Source organism: Xiphophorus maculatus, chromosome 1, assembly GCF_002775205.1.
Source record: "Xiphophorus maculatus strain JP 163 A chromosome 1, X_maculatus-5.0-male, whole genome shotgun sequence".
Lineage (NCBI taxonomy): Eukaryota > Metazoa > Chordata > Actinopteri > Cyprinodontiformes > Poeciliidae > Xiphophorus > Xiphophorus maculatus.
In genome coordinates, this window is record NC_036443.1 from 22,350,930 (window position 1) to 22,375,696 (window position 24,767).

General features: G+C 37.4%; 1 protein-coding gene across 1 annotated transcript in view; it reads left to right on the forward strand.

The window, feature by feature from the left end:
• The window catches only part of adcy6 (adenylate cyclase 6), a 53,719-nt gene extending 30,057 nt beyond the window's left edge, over positions 1–23,662 (forward strand). Inside the window, exons 4-24 of the mRNA XM_023344998.1 lie at positions 1,907–2,056; positions 3,655–3,776; positions 4,402–4,513; positions 8,038–8,165; positions 8,228–8,386; positions 9,612–9,753; positions 10,147–10,275; positions 10,362–10,390; positions 11,224–11,371; positions 11,737–11,834; positions 13,056–13,143; positions 14,933–15,049; positions 15,134–15,292; positions 15,409–15,584; positions 16,694–16,714; positions 17,065–17,094; positions 17,180–17,312; positions 18,292–18,555; positions 18,651–18,855; positions 18,938–19,062; positions 19,903–23,662. Of these exons, the coding sequence (XP_023200766.1) occupies positions 1,907–2,056; positions 3,655–3,776; positions 4,402–4,513; positions 8,038–8,165; positions 8,228–8,386; positions 9,612–9,753; positions 10,147–10,275; positions 10,362–10,390; positions 11,224–11,371; positions 11,737–11,834; positions 13,056–13,143; positions 14,933–15,049; positions 15,134–15,292; positions 15,409–15,584; positions 16,694–16,714; positions 17,065–17,094; positions 17,180–17,312; positions 18,292–18,555; positions 18,651–18,855; positions 18,938–19,062; positions 19,903–20,031 (2,664 nt within the window). The 3' untranslated portion in view covers positions 20,032–23,662. The remainder of the gene's footprint in view (positions 1–1,906; positions 2,057–3,654; positions 3,777–4,401; positions 4,514–8,037; positions 8,166–8,227; positions 8,387–9,611; positions 9,754–10,146; positions 10,276–10,361; positions 10,391–11,223; positions 11,372–11,736; positions 11,835–13,055; positions 13,144–14,932; positions 15,050–15,133; positions 15,293–15,408; positions 15,585–16,693; positions 16,715–17,064; positions 17,095–17,179; positions 17,313–18,291; positions 18,556–18,650; positions 18,856–18,937; positions 19,063–19,902) is intronic.
• Positions 23,663–24,767: the final 1,105 nt, after the last annotated feature.

Below are 24,767 nucleotides of genomic sequence, written 5' to 3' on the forward strand. Positions count from 1 at the left end.
AGGTGGAACAGGGAGGCTTAATTAGAAGATGGATGGAGGTAACTAAATGGAAACCTGGGAGAAAAGTAGTTGGATGCTACAGAGACATGAGAAAAGAGTTTGAGGAGAACATCTAGTCCAGCAGTGTCAAACTCATCTTTGTTTTGGGCCAAATCAAGATCATGAATGCTCTTAAAGGGCCGGTTGTGCCAGAATGTGTTAATAAAAAATTCTGTTCACAAACTGTTAATTTATCAATGAATTCTTGAAATTAAATAATACTGTTGAACATCTTTTCAGTCCCTCCAGGATTTCGTGATACTTCTTCTGATTTTTGGCAATAAAAATCGAAGTGTTTTTGGTACTAAAACACTTAGATATTTGCCATATTTGCGTTTATTTATGACGGTAATGCAACTTTTTATTACCGTATGGATCATAGTCTACAAACTGACATCAGTTAAGGCTGAGGCAGCTGTTCAGTACAATTAAGAAAGTTTCTGACAATTTGCATGATAATTCTCAAGAAACTGGAGGGACTGATTGATACAATTTGGCAATAAACAGATAAAAACTGGATTGATTTGATTGAAAACATAATAGTTAAGCAAAATTTGTGTTTAGTCTATAATAGAGGGCAACATAAAAAGCTTTGGCGGGCTGGATTTTGCCCACGGTCCTTGAGTTTGACACGTGATCTAATCTAAACACACAGTGAAAGTTGAAAGGGAATAATCTGTATTTTATTAGTCTGATCTACACCGTGGATGTCCATTTAGTTTACATCACAGATAATTCTCCAAAGTGTTCTGGTTTAGATGTTAATAAAGCAATTGAGAAATTGATTTTTGTACGGCTGAATTTGTACTGTTTTAGTCTTCTGCATTACTCATTTGCGTGTGTGTGCACAGAAATCCGGATAACCTGGTTCAGACACCATTTGCAGGCAGGCTTCCAGGGATTGTATTTCAGTGAAACCTTCCTGGCCAAATAAAGAACTGAATTATAAAATGGGGAAACAAACTAATCAAATGCTGTCTGTTTTTTTTTTTTTTATTTATTTTTGATGAAAGCCGATCAGACAAAAACAATCTGCAGTAAATGTGCATACCTTTCAATAAAAAAAAACATCTTTATGTGAGCACAAACATTGTTTTTGGCAACAAGCACGTGTGAGATTTAGCTTTCAAGCTGATACAAGGAGTGTGAGAAGTGGCACTTATGACTGTATTTGGCATCTCACTGAAAAAAAAACATATTTGACACCTCTTCTAAGTATTTTAATCTTCTCAACCTCCCACCAGTTTTACTGTTGTGTATTTTTTGCAATTTTAGTCCTGAACTGCAATCAACTTTGATGTAATTTAATGTTTAATAGGCGCAGCAAATGGAGAAGCGTAAATACTTTTTCAAGTGATATATTTGTTTAATAAGAAGGATAAATGTCATGATGATCAGACAAACTAAAGGGCACCATAATTAGTTAACCCATTTTAACAGTTATTGCAGGCTGCACAGGCTGACAGATGTGTCTGATTACATTTGATCAAATCATAATCGGATCTTACAGGATGTGACTTCCTGCGCAGACTGAAGACAGCTTTAAAGCATCTCTCTTTGCATGGTTTGGTTCTGCAGAGCTTCTGCTAATAATCCAAAAACAGTTGGACAGTTTTAGGGAGAAAGATGAAATAAATACAGGAAATGTATCATCTATGAAATAACTTGAAACCTGTTAATAATAAACTCTCAGAAGCAGAGCGTATCAAACCTTATGAGATCATGTTCTAATATAAAATGAGAATCAGTAAAATCCTATCCCCACTGCTAATTTAAAGCTTGTTTCAAAGGCAATATTACAAATATTTAAATTATATGTTACTGGAAACAATAAATAACTCGTAAATAAATTTTCTGCTCTCTCCAGGTGAGCGCCAATGTCCTCATCTTCCTGTGCACCAACATCATCGGCATCTGCACCCACTACCCGGCTGAGGTTTCCCAGAGACAAGCGTTTCAGGAGACCAGAGGCTACATCCAGGCCAGGCTCCACCTGCAAAGGGAGAATCAGCAGCAGGTACTACTCCAAGGAGACGCAGTCTTTCTCAGCACATTATCAGTTCGAACTGAGTAAGATTTCAAATTCAGATCAAAATAGCAAATGTGACAAGTCTGCGAGACTTGTTCCTCGCAGCATTTTGAGATATTTACAGACTCCTAAAATGTGCAATCTAAGCTTTTAAACGATGTCAAATGCATAACAATTAGAAAAACAGCCCTCAACGTTTCAGACGAATTGTCTCCAAACCCAATCAGCTGTCTGGAGGTGTTAAAGGTGACCTATGCTTCCTTGAACAGGTTTGGACAGAGCTATGAGCGATACAGAACATGTTCATTACATGTTTTTCTCAGAATCGTCTTTAGATAATGAGATTTTCTTGTCTCTTTAGATCCAAATAAACTGCTGCTGGTCATGCCCCTAACTCAATGTTTACACTCACAAAATGGCTGCAAACAGATGAACAATTGTACGACCATAAAGCTTTGAAAAGCATAAGTCAAGCCTCCTGCACAACCAACGAGCAAGTAGAAAATTGGTTCTGGATGGTAAGTCAACAACAAAACATGTTGTTTCCAGGATCCGTTGAACAGAGCGTACAACGGTGAAACCAATTGACCAAACCGGCTGGGACTCCACTTGGGTTGCTAGGTAACGGCGCGTGGCCTGTAGAATGTGACTCAACAATCAGGAGGTTTTTGAAATGGGTCAGTTTTCAGAAACCAAAAAACATTCACTTACTGCCAAAAACCTCTGGGTGATTTTTTAAGCGCTTGGAATGCTTTTAGATGCATTTGAGACCCGTAAGGAAGCACAAAAACTTGAAGAATGTGAGTTTTGCATAATGGGTTTCCTTGAACAAAGGGTGGTTTTTTTTGTTTACTTTACTTTACAATAAACCCATCCCCAGCATTGATTGTCAACTAACAACAGGACCTATGACTCTTTGAAGAGAACCAAATCTTCAGAAGCCATTCACTTTTAGGAGTTGTTCAAAAGATCAATTTTTGAAAAATAAAATTTTTCTAAGAAGAAGCCATTTTTTAATCTAATATAGTTTTAATGAGTGACATTCACAAAAAAGTAGAACTATATATTTTGAGTAAAATTCAAACTCTGAACCAAATACAAATCTCTGAAGAAAAAAAACTATAAGCTACTAAAAAATAAAGCTCTTTTAAGTTCAAATATGAACAAAGCTGCTAGTTTGTAAAAACTTAGGAAAGTTTGTTGTTTTATTTTGTTCATGAAAAATAAAAATGGAGCAACAAAGCATATCTTTTTGTTCTAAAATTTCATGTTATGGTAAACAAACCCTGAATGTCTAAGCCAACGCTAAATAACAACTTCTTACACTTTATCCTGAATCTGAATCCAGTTTACTTTATATACATTAACATTCTGTGATCCTTTCTGTAAATTGCAGTAATTTTTACCTACAAATAGCCAAATTAAATTCTTTAACTTCTAACGGATCTTTGTGATAGATTAGAATCACGTTTTAATCTGAAGACATTCAGAAGCATGCCTTAACATTCTGCGTTCAGACAGTGATGTTGTGAGTGACACATTCTGCATTTTCTATATTTTTGTGTGTGTGTGTGTGTGTTTTCCAGGAACGTCTGTTGCTTTCAGTGTTGCCAAGGCACGTTGCCATGGAGATGAAGGCTGACATCAATGCCAAGAAGGAAGACATGATGTTTCATAAGATCTACATCCAGAAACACGACAATGTCAGGTGGGAAAGCCGGGTTTATTTTTTTCTGAAAAGTATTCATTTATACCAGCTTGGCAGGAACAGTTTCTGACTGGCGCGGTAAAATATAAAAATTGCTGTAAGATTTGTTTCCCTCTTCCAAAAAAAAAAAAGAAATTCTCCAAATTTTCGCCGAGGCTGTCGCTTGTCACACACACATGTGCGGGCGCGCTCGCAGCGTCAGAGGAGGGTAGAGTGGTTTGGCAGAGTGGAGGCTAATTAACACTAGAGAGGGAATACTTAATCACCCGCAGCCAAGATAAGATAATCCCCAAAGATGGAGAGCTTCGGCACACATTCAATTACAGCCCTGAGCACACACACACACACACACACACACACACACACGCACACACACACACACACACACACACACACACACACACACACACACACACACACACACACACACACACACACACACACACACACACACACACACACACACACACACACAGAAGTCCTTGAGCCCACTTTAAGGTCAGACCTCATGCCAAGGCCAGCGGCCCTGCAGATAACAAACTACAACTGTAAGCTAAAAGTTGTTGTGTCCCTTTACAAAAATGCTTTTTTAACTCTGCTTCTCTTTGTCTTTCCTCTGCTTCAGTATTTTGTTTGCAGATATTGAGGGCTTCACCAGCCTGGCGTCCCAATGCACAGCCCAGGAGCTGGTCATGACGCTCAATGAACTCTTTGCCCGATTCGACAAGCTGGCGTCGGTAAGGAGCCAGGCAGGCGTTCAGCCGCTAGCTGCTTTGTTTCTAACCTCAAACTTTTTTTTCTCACAAAAATGAGAAACAATTTTTGTGTCATTTTGTAATTTGAGATTTTGAGAGAAGAAACATAGAATAGAATAGAATAGAATAGAATAGAATAGAATAGAATAGAATATATTGATCCACAGGGGGGAAATTGCTTATGTGTTGATAGGCTAACCCATCCAATTTGTTAAATATTAATAATAGAAATAAGTAATAAAATGTCATATATATATATATATATATATATATATGACATTATATATATATATATATATATATATATATATATATATATATATATAGACTGAACAATACTGGAAAGGCATATGGGAAAGGGAGGCGTCCCACAACAGCAATGCACAGTGGTTGATCTCTCTACGAGAGGACCATAATAACCTCCCTGAGCAAGCCTTGGTAACCATCACTGTGACAGATGTCCAAGAAAGAGTCTCAGGTATGAAAAACTGGACAGCACCAGGGCCTGACATGATCCATGCCTACTGGCTAAAGAAACTCACTGCCCTCCATGAGCGACTGGCAGACCAAATGAACCAGCTGCTACAAAGTGGGACTCACCCTGAATGGTTAACTGAAGGGCGGACAATCCTAATCCAGAAGGATCCATCAAAGGGTCCAGTCCCACCCAACTACCGACCAATAACCTGCCTCTCCACAACATGGAAGCTCATGTCAGGCATCATAGCGGCCAAGATAAGCAAACACATGGATAAACACATGAGCACGGCACAGAAAGGTATCGGTGTAAATAGCAGAGGAGCCAAACACCAACTCCTCGTAGACCGCACAGTTGCCCGAGACTGCAAAACCCGACACACCAACCTGTGCATGGCTTGGATTGATTACAAGAAAGCCTATGACTCAATGCCGCATACTTGGATCATTGAATGCTTAGAGATGTATAACATCAACAGGACTCTGAGAGCCTTCATTGCAAACTCGATGAAGCTGTGGAAAACCACCCTTGAAGCCAACTGCAAACCACTTGCACAAGTGTCCATCAAATGTGGCATATACCAAGGAGATGCTCTGTCCCCGCTACTGTTCTGCATAGGCCCTCAGCCAAATTATCAACAAGACTGGCTACGGATACCGACTCAAAAATGGGGCCAACATCAGCCACCTTCTCTACATGGATGACATCAAGCTGTATGCCAAGAGTGAGCGAGACATCGACTCACTGATCCACACCACCAGGATCTACAGCACGGACATTGGGATGTCATTCGGACTAGAGAAGTGTGGTCGGCTGATCACAAAGAGGGGGAAGGTCATCCGCACAGAAGGGGTCTCACTCCCAGAAGGAACAATAGCAGACATAGAGGACAGTTACAAGTACCTAGGTATACCACAAGCAAATGGCAACCTCGATGAGGTCACAAGGAAAGGAGCCACAGCTAAATACCTCCAACGAATAAGGCAAGTCCTGAGAAGCTAGCTCAATGGCAAGAACAAAATCCGCGCAATAAACAGCTATGCCCTGCCAGTAATCAGATACCCTGCTGGAATAATTAGCTGGCCAAAGGAGGAGATAAAAGCCACTGATATTAAGACTAGAAAACTACTAACAATGCATGGAGGATTCCATCCCAAATCCAGCACCCTGAGACTGTACACGAGCCGCAAGGAAGGAGGCAGAGGACTAGTGAGTGTGAGAACCACAGTCCAGGACGAAACAACTAAGATCCATAAATACATCAGGGACAAAGCCTCAACAGACAATGTGCTCAGTGAATATCTCAGACAACAGGGAACGGAGGTTGAGGTGCCAGAGATACCATCATGGCAGGACAAGCCCCTACATGGGATGTACCACCAGCAAATAACCCAAGTGGCTGATATCAGTAAATCCTACCAATGGCTGGAAAAAGCTGGACTCAAGGACAGCACAGAGGCCCTCATCCTGGCCGCCCAGGAACAGGCCCTAAACACCAGAGCAATAGAGGCCCAGATATACCACACCAGACAAGACCCAAGGTGTAGGTTGTGCAAGGAGGCCCCTGAGACAGTCCAGCACATAACAGCAGGGTGCAAGATACTGGCAGGGAAAGCGTACATGGAACGACATAACCAAGTTGCAGACATAGTGTACAGAAACATCTGTGCAGAATATGGACTGGAAACCCCGAGATCAAAGTGGGAAACACCCCCAAAGATGGCGGAGAACGCCAGAGCTAAGATCCTGTGGGACTTCCAGATCCAGACAGACAAAATGGTAATGGCGAACCAACCAGACATTGTCGTAGTGGATAAACAACAGAGGAAAGCCGTTGTGATAGATGTAGCAATACCAAGCGACTGCAACATCAGAAAAAAGGAGCACGAGAAACTAGAGAAATACCAGGGCCTCAGGGAGGAACTGGAGAGGGCCTGGAAGGTGAAGACCACAGTGGTGCCTGTGGTCATCGGGGCCCTCGGGGCAGTCACCCCCAAACTGGACCAATGGCTACAACAGATCCCAGGAACAACATCAGACATCTCAGTCCAGAAATGTGCAGTCCTTGGCACAGCCAAGATACTGCGCAGAACCCTCAAGCTCCCAGGCCTCTGGTAGAGGACCCGAGCTCAGAGGATAAGAACCACCCGCGGTGGGTGAGAAGGGAATTTTTTTTTTTTTTATACCTAAGAGTGATGTAAGTAATTCAGTATGACTGTATATAAATAAATAAATGTTAAAAATATTCAACTAAAATAAAACATGTTAGTTGAATTCCAATATTTCCTCAACCCTAATATGAAAAGCAAATTAATTATTGTGATTTTAATTGTAAATAGAAAGAACAAATCTGTCCCACCATTGTATTTTTTAAAATAATTGTCCTTTTTGTTGTTTTTTTTTTACTTCTTTCTAAAAACATAATGGGGCTTAAAAGGGGGTCAAAATATTTTTGCAGAATGATTATATGTTATGCTTTCTGTTTATTTCTTACCTTTCATAATAATCTTTCCCTTCCTGCCCTCCTCTTCATTCTTGTTTATATATTTTATATTTAATTTGTGCATCAAACAGAAACACGCACAGCGCCGATGAATATGTTGTCGTTACTTAGACGGGTCCTAGATTTGATTTCATGTCATAAAAACTTTTCTTATCTGACGTCATAAACTTCTTGTCCACTGGTCGTCATATGTTGGCAGACCGAACTGTAGCCATGTTTTGTCTCTGTCACCATGGAAATGCTAATTTGTTGATCATGTTAAGTGGAAATAAGTCTGGGCGGCAACAATGGAGGACTTTGCAGTAGTTCCACTCGAAACAAATTTAATAAAAACAAAGAGATAAATATCAGGAAGCGTCTGGTTCGCCAACTGTCATGACTTAAAGCCCTCGCTTTCAGAATCGTTGTTTTAAGAAGAAGCAGATTTGAAACTGATTAATCTCTTAACTTTTTTATACTCTGGAAGACAAGTTGCTCATGACATCCTGTCTTTATTCCTTCTTTTTCTCGTCTCTTGTTTCTCAGGAGAACCATTGTCTCCGCATCAAAATTTTAGGCGATTGTTACTACTGCGTGTCGGGGCTGCCCGAGCCGCGCGCCGACCACGCCCACTGCTGCGTGGAGATGGGCGTCGACATGATCGAAGCCATCTCGTAAGTAGAAAATGAAGTAAAAACGTTCTGGGCTTCGCTTGCTGATGTGCCCATGTTAACAGGTTGGTGCGTGAGGTGACGGGGGTCAACGTCAACATGCGCGTCGGCATCCACAGTGGGCGTGTCCACTGCGGCGTGCTGGGACTCAGGAAGTGGCAGTTTGACGTGTGGTCGAATGACGTCACGCTGGCCAATCACATGGAGGCAGGGGGCAAAGCGGGGTGAGGGGAAAATCACATTTGCATTTCTTAAATCTGTTTTCATCAATGCAGTCAACGCTACCCCTACTAAACATCAACAAAAAACTATATTTTTATATATTTTCAGGGACTTTATGGTGTAAATGTTTTTTGTAAGAAAAACAAATAGAATGTCATGAAAATTATTTTGTATCATGGTTATAGTGTTTAGTTTCATCCTTATCCAAAGATTTTTATTTTTATTATAACTGTAGAAATATTATTTATATTTGGCCAGGTTAGTAATATTTGTTTTAGTCACATATTTACTGTCTCGCTTGTAAGCAAAGATATTTTTTGTGTTGCTGGGAAATGGTTTCAGTCATAATCAAACATCAGTTGTAGACTTTCTGCAGGTTGTGTCATTTTTACATACCAGTTTAAAAAATTAGAATAATTAGTGGAAAAGATTATTATATAGGTTATTATCACACACAGGGATGTTAAGTCTTTACTTATGTTAATTATGATGATTTTCTGCTTAAAGCAATATTAGAATCAGACCAGTAAAAATTATTTTGATTACAAAAAAGGTACTTTTAATCTGACAAACAAGCCTGATCTAAATGCATATTTTAATTCATTAAAAATTATTCTATGTTCTCTTAAACAATATTTTTGGTAAGTTGCTGATGTATTGTTGCAAGACTTTTGGTAGGGTGAGGTTAAATTGTTCCTATGTAAATATAAAGTAGAATAAAGTAAAGTTCAGTTTAATTAGACTAAAAAACAATGTAAAGTAAAATAAAAAAAAATCAAAAAGAAAGGGGAATTGCAGAAAATAAAAAGTAAATAAAGTAAAAAATGAGAATAAATCATACCTTTTTAAATGAAAAAAATAAAATAAAGTGAAATTGAGTCTGATTAGGCAGTAAAAACAAAATAAAGCAAAAAAGAGAGCAAAAAGAAAGGAGAATTAAGCAAAATAAGATTAAATAAAACTGACAAATAAAAATAAATTATACCTTATAAAATGAAAAAGGTGAAATAATCTAAGACGAATACAAGTAAATTAAATAAAAGTAAATAAAACAAGATATTAAAATAAAAGTTGAAATTAAAGTTGAAATGTGAAGAAAAGATAGTAAAACAGAACAGAAAACAAACTCAAATATTACAAAAGAAATGGATAAAAAACAAAGCAAGACAAAAAGAAGTAAAGCTAAATTAAATGAAATGTTAAAAAATTGTCATTTGATTCTACCAGGCGGATCCACATCACCAAGGCCACGCTGCAGTACCTGAATGGAGATTATGAAGTGGAGCCAGGCTATGGAGGAGAGAGGAACGCGTATCTGAAGGAAAACAGCATTGAGACCTTCCTGGTTCTGGGCTGCAGCCAGAAACGGGTCAGTGCACAAAAACAGAAACATTTGATTAGAACAATAAGACCTTTATTTTTTCCTTTCAAGGCTGAGGCATGACAGAAATGATGCGAGCTTTGTAGATGAATCTGGTCAGAGCCTATTAATCTATTTTAGTCCTTAAAATAGATAAATTTTTTACTTGTTATTTTTGGTTGTTTTAACGATTTGCTTTGAACACGAAAAACCACAAGTGTGTAATTTCTTTCCCACTGACAAACGTGTAAATAAAGCTCTCCAACTGCTTGTCTGCTTGTCCAGTCTACCAGAGAGAAGCCAGATACACAAAGTGCCCTTAGTCACTTGTTTTGTCATTCGCTGTGTGTTGTGTTGCACAAGAACAGTTGGTCAAGCCTTTATGTTGCTTTCTCTGAGCAGAAGGACGAGAAGGCGATGATGGCAAAGATGCAGCGGACGAGGGCCAACTCTAACGAGGGGCTGATGCCGCGCTGGGTGCCTGACAGAACTTTCCCAAGGACCAAAGACTCCAAAGTCTTCAGACAAATGGTGAGGCTGAGAATCCATACGTTGGCGAAAAGCGACAGGCTGCAGCTTCTATCCATCATTTTGTCTCCTTTCCTTTGTTTTTTTAGGGGATTGATGAGTCCTCCAGTAAAGACAAGTAAGTCCGAACACTACTTTGTTAGATTTTTTTTGTTTTGCTCCGTTGCCTCCCTGTGTTTCTGTTTTTTCCTTATTTAAACTCTATTTTTATTTTGTTTTTAGAAACAACAGTAAAACACATTTTGACAGACAAATAAAGTCATCATAACAAGCATGTGCAGTAGTTCATATGTAAGCCTGTGGGAAAATGGGTTGCATCAGATTACACCAGAATCATGATTAGCGGTCCACCGATCGTTTTCTGGCTGATACGTCGATTACTGATCTTTAAAAAGCCTTTCCTGTTGACTCTCATTTTGACCATTACCAATTGTTTTTGTCTGAAATGTTGCTAAAGATAGCAAGAAAGTTGCTTAATTGGCAACAGTGGGGTTACTATTGTTATCTGCAAACGTGCAGACATGACGCGGAGTCAAATGTCTCTCATGGGAGAACAGAAGAGAAGTGGTGGATTTTTAAATCTTTGCTGAGGTAGATCAAATCAGGGAATAAGATATAAGCATCAGCCGATTACCGATATCCCAAAATTGAGAAAATCGGCACTGATAAATCGGTTAATCCCTAATCATGATTATATCGAGTTTTATTTTTTGAGTTTGATGCTGGTCAAGCAAAACTAGAGCTTATTAAACGACATCCAGTTTTTTCAGCATTCTTCTCCTTTCTTTGTAGCGTATGTTAGAGAAAGTGTTGCATAACACAAATTTCTTTGGTTATATTTTTCCATTCACTAATTATTGTGGGTTTTTTTATTTAGCCGCTTCTTGTCATAGCTTTTTTTTACTACTACTTAACAACACTCATTCTGTATTTTTTTTTCTTTTATGAAAGCCGAGGTGTTCAGGAGGCCATGAACCCAGAAGATGAAGTGGATGAATTTCTGGGGCGAGCCATCGATGCTCGGAGTATTGACCAGCTCAGAAAAGATCACGTCAAGAAATTCCTTCTCACCTTCCAGACGTCCAGTCTGGAAAAAAAGGTGCAAAATAACAAAAATGCTTAGTTTTTTGTACTTCAAAGTAAGCATGCTCCTTTACAGTATGATAACATTTAATACAAATATTACACTTTCACTGTGTCAAAATAGTGACCCAACTATTTACTGTAATAAGAAAAATAAGTAGCACTTTATTGGTTTCAGAGGCATGATATTCCAATTTGCTTCTCTGACAAGAATGGAGCCTTCTTATAGCCAGCTGACTAGCAGTCTGCAGCAATAATCTGAGGAGGATTTTAAGGCACTGACAGTGATACCAGTGCCCTCATTGTGTCTACATTAGTAAATATTGTCATACCCCAAAAACCCAAAAACATTTATTTCCTTTTGTGGTTTTTATGTTGCAGTATTCCAAGAAAGTTGACGACCGCTTTGGGGGATATGTTGCCTGTACTCTGCTAGTATTCTGCTTCATTTCTTTCATACAGATTGTTGTCTTTCCACAGTGAGTACTTCACATCTCACAGCGTCTGTCTGTTTCATGTTTAGACATTTCAATATTTACTGTTTTTAACAGAATTTTCTGCTTTGATTGTTTCAAATTTTACAGAAACATCTTTAAAGGTTTCCAAACTAAACTGTCATAAGCTGCAAATGTTGAAACTCTAGTTTTGCTTTCACTGAGCTCATTTAATAATAACCAGAGAACTGCAGAAAAACTGTTCTGGACTGCGGGGAAGTTATTTGTACTAACTTTATGGGATTTTTTATTTATTTTTTTGCTGAGTCTAGCCAACGCTCCTCTGCATAAAGCTGAAAATGTGGAGAAGTAGCACTTATGATACTTTGACGATGTCAGAATGAGTCACAAAAGGATGAATTTACTTGTAAAGTATGTTCACAGTGATACTAAATGTAGCAGTGAAAAATGCTAATTAATTTTACACAGTTGACTTCACTATAAAAATCCATTGTGTTCAGTAAATAGGGTCTTTTAACAGACCAACGAATGACTTGTTAACATAACAGAAAGCACTTCTAAAAATATATGTATTTTTTCCAAACTATTATCTCAGCTGCATTTATTAACCCTTTGCATGTGACGTCACTCTCTTCGAAACTCGGCCCGTGTTCTGTCAGATTGTCATACGCTTAGCACAAACTGACGGCTATATCTATCAGACAAGTATATACTGTCATTAACATATGATTTTATTTAATCAGCAACATAGAATCATGACGTCGATCGTCATACACTTTGCTATTAACAGCTGTAAGTAGGTTAATGAGTTTTACATGGGCGTGTGTTGTAGTTGACTGCAGCTGTAGCTAGACCCTGCTTTAAATACACCTTGAAACCACGACAATGCATGTATATCTATCTAGTTATCATTGAAAACAATTTAATGACTTATTTTCATCACAACTTGACGCGTACGCTGAACTGGCAGCTCCTCTGACGGTCGGACTTCTTAATGCGCATGCGCAGGCATGCGTACTCACTGCATGTATGCTATTCTGACAACGTATGATGATCTGATAGAACACCCGCTCCACCATGATGGACGCCAAAACCATTCATCATGGATGCACATGTGGTGGCCTAAAATCATTTTTATTTAGTTGATTTTTCTCAGTAAAAATTGCAGCGCAGAGAAACCAACATTTGTTGAACCAGATCCTAAATGAACCTCTGAAGCTGTTTATGTGTTTCTTTTCCCCGCAGCACTCCGGTGATGCTGGGAATCTACATCAGTATCTTCATCATCCTCGCCAACATTCTCTTCATCTGTGCCATATACTCTTGCATCAAGGTAGCGGAGCAGCTCATCTGGGCACAATTACAAAAGTGTTGCTCATATTCTTTCATGCAAAACGACTCTTGCTCCTTGAATTTTGGCACATTTTGTCTGGTTGCAACCACAAATATTGTTTCTTATTAGTCTTTTATACTGTAGACTAAAATAAAAGAAGAAAGGATTGTGAAGTTAATGAAAAGGGGTTTTGAAGTGTGGTGTTCATGTTTAGTCATCTTCCTGTAATAGAAGATGTTTATATTTCCGCAAAGAAAAAATTCTGGTGTAACAGCAGCAAGAAATATATGGCAGGACTGTAGCAACACATTAATCTCACGATACTATACACTATATTCTGTTCACGATATGATATATATCATAATATTCAGAAAACTGCGATTCGATACATTTTTAAGATTTTCTGAAAGATTTTAGAGGGACAGAGTGAGTTTGTTGACATTTTGTGACTGTTCCATAAACTTGGATTAAATTAATTGAACTGATTGTGTAATACTGGTGTAATAAATGTTGTTTTTGTTATACATGTGCTTTGTTTAAATGTTAATTGTGTGGCTTTGTGTATTTGGTTATGCAGAAAAGGAACCTTTTTTTGTCTTTTTCAGTTATATTGGAAAATGTAATTTATCTATTTCATATCATTATTTATTTAATTGTAACTGGTTGTTTCGTTACATGCCATTTTTAATGTACATGTGAAAGTTGGAACATGAGGGATTTGAGTAGGATTTAATGTATCGATACTCAAGGATGGAAAATCGATACTTTACAAGGAAGAAAAATATATTGATAAATAGTGTAGAATCGGTAAAATTACACAGCCCTAATATACTGTATATGTCCACTTAAAAAGTAGCTATATAAACAATTCATAAAGAAATAAAATGAACAATAACAATAATAAAATAATGTACAAACTGTAACAGAAAATACTGTACAGTTTTTAGAAACTCATGATCCAAAGGATGGGCAACTGAATTGATCATGTTTTCAAAAATGAACATAACTTGATACCCCTAAATAAAATATAGTGTAAAAAATTGCTTTCAGCAATCACATAATTAGTAAATGAAACTCATTTGATATAATTATGAAACAAAATCACAAGCTTTGAACATATTATGTAGTTCTGCTCAATGCATGTTTTATAAAAAGAATTAACATGAAACAACTAAACCCTGTAAAGAAATAGCTGCATTCATCGCAGTAGTTGACTGGACTACTATTAGCCGTACACTCCACAAATAAGAAGAAAGATTTTGTGGAAGGAAAGTGATGCTCTGATCAGTTGAGACTAAAACATAGCTCGAAATGCAAAGGCGGAAAATACCACTGAAATTCTTAACGCAACATGCTCATGGTGAAACACGGTGACGGCAGCAGGGCTTTTCTTCAGTAGGGACAGGGAAGCTGGTCCTAGTTGATGGAAAGACAGATAGAGCTTAAAACAAAAACAAGACAATCCTGGAAGAAAACCTAAAAGAACCAGATCATCTAAGCATAATAATAGGCAAGAACGGCCTAGTTAAAGGCCAGAACTAAATTCAGTTAAGAATTTGTTGCCAGAATTGAACAGAATTATTTTTTATGACTTATTCATTAACCGGGGGTAAAAAAAAATACTTTGTGTAATGTTTTCTTTCCACTTCTACTGTATAAAATCCTAATAACAAAGACTGACATTTGTGGTTGTAAAGCAACAAAATGAAAGAAATTTACGGTGTATGAATAATTTTATAAGGCACTGTACTGGGACGATATATAATGTGGAAATCCTTTGTGTTTGCAGCTCTTCCCAGCTGCAATGCAAACCGTTTCGAAGAAGATTGTCCAGTCTCGCACCAACAGCACCCTGGTTGGAGTTTTCTCCATCATCCTTGTCTTCATCTCTGCCTTTGTTAATATGGTAAGCTCAGAGTTGACCAAAAAAAAAGATATGTATTGTTTTAAGGACGTGATTCTGAATGCGTTTCTGGATGATTGTCTCCAGTTCGCCTGCGACACCCAGAGCTTGACAGAATGCGTCGCCGAGCAGCTGAACACGTCTGCAGGCCTGGTGACGCCGTGTCTGATCCGCAGCTTGAATGTGTCCATCGAAGGAGGCCTGGAGATCTGCCCCAGCCAAGGCCCCTCCTGCCCCTTTCCCGAGGTGAGTCCACCATCTTACACCACTTTCCTCTGGAGCGGCCTCCAAAAGAAGCAAGCAAATTTTTCTGTGACTCGTGGTTGCTGATGCGGGTCGTGGCTGTCTCCTGTCTGTTCCAGTATTTCAGCTACAGTGTGCTGCTGACGCTGCTGGCCTGCTCCGTGTTCCTGCAAATCAGCAGCATAGGGAAGCTGGCCCTCATGCTGCTCATCCAGCTCACCTTCCTGCTGCTCGTGGAGTGGCCACAAGTAGCACTATTTGACAACGCAGACCTCTTTGTCACCTCCAATGCCATGTGAGTGCAGCAGCGTGTTGCGGTAAAAAAAAAGCAGTTATGTCCTGTGATTTTAAATTTTGGTTGTATAACTAAAACTGTCTAAAACTTGGCATCAAATCACCCAATTTTTGTTGTTTGCTCATTATTTGACTCATTCTTCAACTAATCTCTATAGAGTTTGATACTTAAAAAAGTATTCATGTAACTTTTATAAACAGGATGTTTTATACATATTTGTTAAAAGTGTCTTGATGTCATGACAAATAATCTGTGAAAAATCAATCTCCTCTACCTCCTTCCAGTTCTGCTACTGCCGTCTGAAGAAATGCACCAAAAACAACTAATCAGAGTCAGGAGGAGGGTCTTAGCGCTGTCAATCAACTCATGTACTCGCTGCTGCATGTGCTAATGGTGGAGGATCAACTTACAGTACCTTTTCAGGAAAACCGTTTATCTGCCTTCATCGGTGGCCATGCTAACTAGACTTAGCATTCACAACAGGATATTCAGGCTGAGAGAAGGGTGATGAGCAGCGCCATACAACATTGTGATTGACATTGCTAAGACCCGCCTCCTGGCTCTGATTGGTTGTTTTTAGTTAGCATCAGGAGAAGGCAGTGGAGCAAACTTTTTTTCACAGATTATTTGTCTCATATCATACTGTCACGACATAGTGACAATTTCAACAAATGCGCAAATAAATAGTTTTCATAAAAGTTTCATGCTGCACTTTTAAGATCTGGATGTTTTTCTGTTGTTACAAAACACATAATTTCCCAACTTCTTGTCATGAAAGCCAAAATCTTCCTCTCATATGTACTCCCGGCTCAAAAAAATAGCGTTTTTCAAAAAAAAACAAAAATGTTGTGATTTTTTTCTTTACCTATTCAGCAATAAACTAAGCATGAATAGTTGAATTAATCTTTTTAGGTATTTTTTACTACTTTAAAAAAGTGAAAAAGTGCTGTCTTCAGTTTTAAATGCTGGATCACTTTAGTTGAATCTTTCACCATTGTTAAAACTGGTATTAAATATTCATATATCAAAATTACAATTAGTTCATTTTTGACTGTTTTTTTTAAATACTTTTTGTGTTTTCACTGAGCTTCTTTTTTTTTTTCTTTTAGTGCTTTAAATGAAACCAGTTGGTAAGTTCTGTTTATTTACATTTATGAGATAACTTTTATAATTTTTTTTCTTTATATCTCTACCGGAATGAATAAATATAAGACATTAGATTGTTTTTTATTTATCTACTCATAAAATGACCTTAAAATATGTGAAGAAAGTGGAAAGTAAAGAAAATATTACAGTGTCCTACTAGTGTCCTCTTTTCGAAGCACGCCTTTATCTCCTTAAGAAGGAATTTCATTTTTACTGTGCTTCCTAATTTTTTCATTAGCATTTAAATATTTAAAATTAATAGTAATAATATTTGAAATTTTCCCATATTTTGCAACTCCAACAAACAAAAATAATTTTCTGTTTGTAATTTCAGGTCCAGTTTCAATGAAACTACAGTTGAGTGGTATGTTGTTTCAATTGCTTTTGTTAAAAATGTAATCATTTCTCTGAGTTTCTTTCCTTCAGTTTGAGTTTCGGTCTCTTTGCAGCCCATACTCTGTGACCAAAGTGTCCCTGCGAGTCATGACTCCTGTGATCCTCACAGTCTTCGTCCTGGCGCTGTACCTGCACGCACAGCAGGTTGAATCTACGGCTCGCCTCGACTTCCTCTGGAAACTACAGGTACGGCCACCAGAGGGTGCTGTCGGGTCACTTTTATGTTTAGATCTGGCCGTCTGTGATTCCTGTGTGTACAATACCAAAACATTGTACTCAAGTAAGAGTAGTACTAATAAAACATACTTTTACTCAAGTAAAAGTAAAAAGTATTTGTTAAAACAAAACATATTTTTTTTTAATATTTAAAAATTACCATTATCAGTATATAAAGTTATGTGAAAATTGTTGCATTTTAAATACCAAAATGACAATAATTCTTATGAATAATATAATTACAAAATCGGACAAAAGAAACGTTTTCTTAATTTCTTTTACTTTAAAATTAATTAAACTTTTTTGCTTATTATTCGCCATAGTGCATACACAACATACATTACAGACAAACAAATAAATTAGATAAGAGAATGAATAATAACAACAAAAAACTAATAAATTAAATTAACAAAAAAAGGAGGTACACATTAAAATGGATACAATTAAGACAAAGATAAAATAACGCATAACCAAGTGGTGTCACAACAAAGATTAATTGCTTAACATATTTGGGTTAGGATACTTTTTTCTTTCAATCTTGGCAGTTATTTTCTGACTTGTTTTGATTAATCTAGAGTTACAAATAGTTTGGGTAGAAGTGGGAAAAAGAGGGAGAAAACAACAGCAACAAAAAAGAAACATGAAAATTTAACAAAAACTACAGATATGAGTCAGGTGAAATTTTTATATAAAACAAGCTTGTTCTTCATTCAGTGAAGTTACTCAAATGGGTAGAGTATCCAGAGATTTTACTCAAATAAGAGTAGCGATACTTCATAATAAAACTACTCAAGTAAAAGTAAAAAGTACAATAAAAATACTCCTAAAAGTGAATTTTTTCTTATACGTTGAATGTAAGTAGTTACTACCAAACTCTGGATTCCTGGTGAATAATTATGTCTCTGTTGTGGCACCAGGGTCCTTATCAAAGCTGTTTATTTCCTGCCAGGCCACCGAGGAGAAGGAAGAGATGGAGGAGCTGCAGGCCTACAACCGCCGCCTCCTTCACAACATCCTGCCGAAGGACGTGGCTGCTCACTTCTTGGCTCGAGAACGGCGCAACGATGAGCTGTACTACCAGTCCTGTGAGTGCGTAGCCGTCATGTTCGCATCCATCAGCAATTTCTCTGAGTTCTACGTGGAGCTGGAGGCCAACAACGAAGGGGTGGAGTGTCTCCGGCTGCTCAATGAGATCATCGCTGACTACGATGAGGTAATAAATTATTTTATTTTTTTTACAAAACTCAGATCACAGTATTAAAGTGCAACCTGGTGAAAATGAACATCTGTTTTTTTTTGATGGCTCAGATCATCAGTGAAGAGAAGTACAGGCAGCTGGAGAAGATCAAGACCATTGGCTCTACTTACATGGCGGCCTCCGGTCTTAACGACTCTACTTATGACAAAGAGGGTCGTTCTCATATTACAGCGCTAGCAGACTATGCTATGAGACTGAGAGAGCAGATGAAATATATCAATGAGCATTCCTTCAACAACTTCCAGATGAAGATAGGTACGGAGAGAAAATTATGGGGAAAATTGTAAGCCTGATCTTCACAGTGCATGTTTTTGCAAAGTTTGTGTTTAATTCACAGGTCTGAACATTGGGCCAGTGGTAGCAGGAGTTATTGGCGCCCGGAAGCCCCAGTATGATATTTGGGGAAACACAGTAAACGTGGCCAGTCGCATGGACAGCACAGGTGTACCTGACCGCATTCAGGTAAGTTTTAACATACATACAATACATACAATAGGAATTCAACTTGGAAGGACGAGTGGCATTTATTCAAACTTAAAAAATTCATGTAGATTAAAATGGTCTACATTAATTTTAGTTTAGATTTTTTTTTCCTTTTCGACTTCTTTGATAGCCCTGAGTTCAGTTTGGGATGTATTTGTGCAAGTTTTTTACACTACACTAGTACACCAAATATTTTCCCTGTCAATTAGAAGTAGTAATATTTTGTAATAAATAGTGCTACTGTTTCTCATTATCAATGTACTACGATGTATTACAAAACAGTAGTACAGCATCGTAGGTAAACTTAGTATTCTTAGTAAAGCACAAACTCAACATCCAGGGATGGATAGTATTTACATGATTCCTGATGTTTCTGCTACTGTCTTTCATCATTTATTGTGGAAAACTTATTGTCTTAACAGGAAATTGATTTATCATCGTCTCAATAAATTTCAATTAACAATACCAAATAACAACAAAAGTGACAGTATTATCCTAAATGACATTTTTACCATTTTCTCCACTGTTTGTTTCATGAAAGCATCAATAAATATCAGTAAATTCAAAAATAAGATTGAATGTTACTGTGTTTAGTTTAGTGTTATAAATCTTGCTTCTTTAAGTAAGAGGAGTCCAGAAAGTCTGTTTTAAATGGGGATGTTTATGTGTTTGGTGCTATGAAGTCAACCATAGAGTTATTTACAAAACTACTAATAAATTGTTTTTTTTTACCATATATTTTTATTGGTATCACAATAGTACCTCAGAATATCACTCGATCTCCCTAAATCCTCATTTGATATTTTCTAAACTCCCCAGGTGACCACAGACCTCTACCAGGTGCTTGATAGCAAAGGATACGTGCTGGAGTGCCGCGGAGTCGTTAAGGTCAAAGGTAAAGGGGAAATGACGACCTACTTCCTAAACGATGGGCCACCCAACAGCTAGCAGCCATGGCAGCAGCGGACGCTGGGTCGGTACCCACTGCAAGGACACGGCACCACTGAGCGAGCACTCACAGCGCAAGCGAAACAGCTGAGAACTACAATCGCCATCACTTGAATCCCAAGCAAAGAGGAAAACATGAACTTTTAGGACTCCGGAGAAGGGAAAGCGTTCTCGACGGGAGGAGAAAGCTCTTGTTTGACAGCCATCTCGGCCCGCGTACATGTTGGAGGACAACGTGTTTTTCTCATGTCTAGCCTCTCTCTCAGGCTTCTTGAAAGATGCAAAGTCTGTTTATTTAAAACAACGCCTTTTAGCCTGTGTGAAAAGAAAATTATCGCTGTACATAAGGCTACTTTTTATTTTATTTGTTGTTCTTTTGTTCAGTAATTATTATTATTTTTTTGTTTGTTTGTTCGTTTGACACAATTTATGAACAGGTACGTTTGTTCCCGCTTTAATTATTTATTTCAGTCTTGATGTTTTGTGCTAAAGGTCCTTTATGAAAAAAAGTGTGAACACATACGTGCACAAATATCCAGTTTATTACACGTTTATAAGTGTGTATGTACATGCATATTTGTGTGTGTATGACTATATGTATAAACTGAGGAGGAATATATTGACCAAAGACTAAAGTATTTACTAAAAGCAAGGCAAATATTGTGATATGTTTTCGCTGAAGTCAGCAATGATCACCACCTTTGTTTTTGGTTTTTTTTTTGTTTCTTTCGCCCGACTTCTGGCAGTGAAGGCTCATTCTCATAAAATACAGAGTTTATTTATTTTGTCTATCATTTAGGCAGCAGAGAACAGATTTTTAACTCTAAATAATAAAATGACCCTCAATCATTTTAACAGATGAAATTAAAAGTGACTAAAGATGACTAGATATGCTATGAGAGGGGTTATATATTTTTATCTGAGCAAAACAAAGATCGAGCTCAGATTGGGATTAGAGGACTCTCCACTGGTTTGAGCTCCTTTTTGTCTCTTTTCTTTTTCTTTTTTTGGGGGCGGGGGGTGGAAATGAAGGAGGATAAATCAGTGAGCTGTTCCAGAACCTCCAGGTAAGGAGGGGCAGAAACTACGGATTTCAACGCAGTTGCGTCATGCAGCTTGATTCTTCTATGAAGAAGAAGTAGATGGAGGAAAGAAATATCCGCTGATTTCGACTGAATACTGTGCTTTGTAATCCTGAAGGGGCATAACTATTTTCACTGTGAGGTTTTTATGATACAACAAAACTGCTTTCTTGCCAAACATAACTGCTTTGAGCATGTCTTACTGTGGTTTCTTTTCATTTTTAATTTTTGCTTTCCGTTTGTTTCAACGTAGGGTATTTTGTATAAATTATGTACCCATCATTTGTATATTCTTAGTGTTGTTATTATGATGATTCTGGTTAGTTATTATGCTTAATATGATGATTCCATTTCCGATGAAGAACAGCACGCTTTCTTGTAAAATTCAAAGCTCACTGGTACCAACGGATCAACTGCCGAGCTCTGCTGCTTGCGAGATGGGATCGAAATCAGAACCACTGACCCAGATAGGAGCACGGTTGAGAAAATGACAGCATTTAGCACATGTGAGTCACTGTGTGTTTTATTTAATCCACTCCAGTCAGGCTCTAACAGGCCCTCTTTTTAATTTCAGCGGTAAAAAAACAGAAAGCATCACTGGTGTTGCTCCATACAGACAGGCTGGTGCAGGACAGGCAGGTTGACATTTTTTATCCACATTAATCTGACAAACTGAGTGTATGAAGCCCATACGGAATCAATACTCGCTATTTTGTAACAAAACTAAACGACTCAGACTTTTTTTAAAATAAAAGAAATCACAGAAATGACCATGGTTTAGTTAACAATTAAAGATTTCGGTTGTGTAAAGCATGCGTCCAATAATAATGATAAAAAAATAAGTGATGTAATTCATGGCATAACTGTTTTTCAGATCTGATTCAAGAAAAAGGACATGTAATTACTCAGTTGAAGAAACAAATGTAATCATGAACTAAAAACTCATGATGACTTGTAAAATATGCAACAGTAATAAAAATTAGCGAGATATCTGTTCAGGTCGATTTGGGAAAACAAAATACAGATTATTATGGAATCATGAAGTAAAACCAGAATAATTAATACTTTGGTTCCTCAGTTGATATGTTGATATGTTGCTGAAGTCTAATGTGGCAATTTGCTTTATTATCCACATTTTGTCCTCGACTGCCTTTCCCCCCCAGTTGACATGAAAAAATGAATTATTATTTTAATTTAATATTCTGAGGGTCTTTTTTAAAACTTTTTTTACAGAGCTATTCTCTATATTTTTCTTTATTTCTCTCAATGTGAAACAATTGACCTTCTACGTGCATCTCCAAACGGTTTTAGATGAGCATGATAACCTTGAGCAACGATTTCACGATGTCACAGCATTTTCACAAAAATTGAGAATAGAAATAAAAAAATATTACTGCTACTTAAATAATAGAATTTATTATTACAGTTATAATAATGTTATTATATAGTTTTTTGTGTTTATTTTTTGGTTTTGACACATTTGATGCATAAACTTAAGTGAAAATATGCAATAAACGCCTACAAAGTTTAGCTGTAGTTTTCAATGCTTATTGAGCAGAATGCTATTCATTTAATTGTTTTTGCTCTTTATGGAGTACCACAAAAACAACCAAATGATATTAGCTGGTTAGTTAGTCTATTGTCTAGCTGCTTTACAGACACTTTTAGCTTGCTGGTTGCACTTTGTGTACAAATAGAGTTGCCTTAACGAGGGCGATACGTGGCGCGATCTTAGTTTCCACATCAGCATCGTCAATGTTTTTTATGACCAGAAATATTTCCAAACTGCCAAATTTGTCTTGTATTATTGAGGAACAAGAGAGCAACATCAGTCCTACTCAATTATTTCTTTGACATCTCATTTTAAACTTCAGGATCATCCACTTGGATGTAAAATTTGAGCAGAAGCTGTAACTTAAAAAAAAAACAAAACTTGCTAAATATCTGTGTCTGCTTACCATGCCTGGTCCGCTGACATGAGTCAAAAATGAAGGGCTTTTTGAAAGTTATTTTAACCAACCATTTCACCACCAATGCAGCGTCCTCGTTATCTCCAGCAGCAAACAGTTGATCTCGTTTGTACCAAAGCCAGCTCAAGCAGTCTTGTGCTACTGGTTTCTCCTGTGCAACGGAGGCCTGGGTGCGTTGGGAGCATCCGGAGACGCGACCGAGATCACCAACTATCACACAAACTGTGACCAATAGCCTGAAGCAGAGAGTTTATAGAATGGACATGAGTTCATAAAGATGTTCATTGTATTTATTCTATTTCTACTAGCTGTCCATGGACTTGTGTTGATTGTTAACTCTTGGGATGCTTTCAGGGGAAACGGGAGCCGGGAGGAATGTGTTCCCCATACTACTGAAACAGTGTTTTTGCTCAGGCCCGGTGAATCCTTCTGCTTTGTTTTCTTCTTCTTTTTTTGTTTGTATTTTACCTGAGTTGGAGGAGTTGAAAGGGGAGTGTTTTGCTCAGTTGAAAAGAAGAGTTGAGGACTATGACAAAGAGAAAAATAACATTTCCCCTTGAAGAAAAAAATAAAATGTAAAACAAGTACTTTTTTCTCCGTTAGTGATTTTTTTTACTACCATATTGATTGATGTACATAAAATATGTCAAACCAATTATTTTTATTTTTACAACTAAAAACTACAAAATAAGTTAGCACTATAATTAAGAAAGTGTTATCCAATTGCTATTAAACACTAAGCAAATTCACCAATTGAAAATAAATCTAAACTCAATTATTAAATATTAAAAATCTGTTTATTAAAATAAAACAGTGCTTTCCTTAAGTTTACTTCATCATAGAAGATTTGATTAAGCTGCATCATTTATGTTAGCTCTGGAGTGCTTTGAGAAACATTATGAGGAATCAAGTGTAGCTGCAATGATTCAAACTCTTCTGGCTTCCCTTATTATGTTTATAATTTTTATTTAAAAATGTTTTTTTTAAAAAACAGTTCAATGCAGGCACTCTGACTGTTACAATATTTAATATAACTCCCATTTTCCATTTATGCAGATTTTATATGGAAGCCCTTTTCCACCACTCTGTTAAAAAAATAATTGTCTCATTATTTGGAGATAAATATAGTATCTCACTATAATGAGATACTATCTCATTGTTTTGAGACAGTATCTTATTATAATGATAATTTATTTATTTTTTAACAGAGTGGCCGAAACGGGCTTCCATAGTTTTGCACAAAACCACAAACAAATTTTCTTGTAATTAACCCGACTTTCCTCTAGGGGTCACTAGTGTCACTGAAGCCTAAAGATGATCGGAGTGAAAACATCAAGAATATATGTTAAAAAAAAAAACACTGATCTGATCATGTGTTGGTTCCTGACCCCATCCAGAGATGGACTCCATTAAACTCCCTAAGACCAAGAATCACACTTCCTGGTTTGGCACACGGCTCTGATTGCCGATTGGACCAAGATCTAAAGGTAACAAACATCAGGGAATACTGTTTCCATCTTGAAAGGAAGGTCTACAAATCTTTTAGCAGTATAAGCTGTAAGATTGGATCACAAAATCCAGAAGTAGTTTTGTTCCCTATTTGAAACAATGCCGCCGATTCTCTGCTGTTCCTTTCTTGGATCACATTCAGTAGGAATGAAGATGCTTCAACCTCCATCTAGCA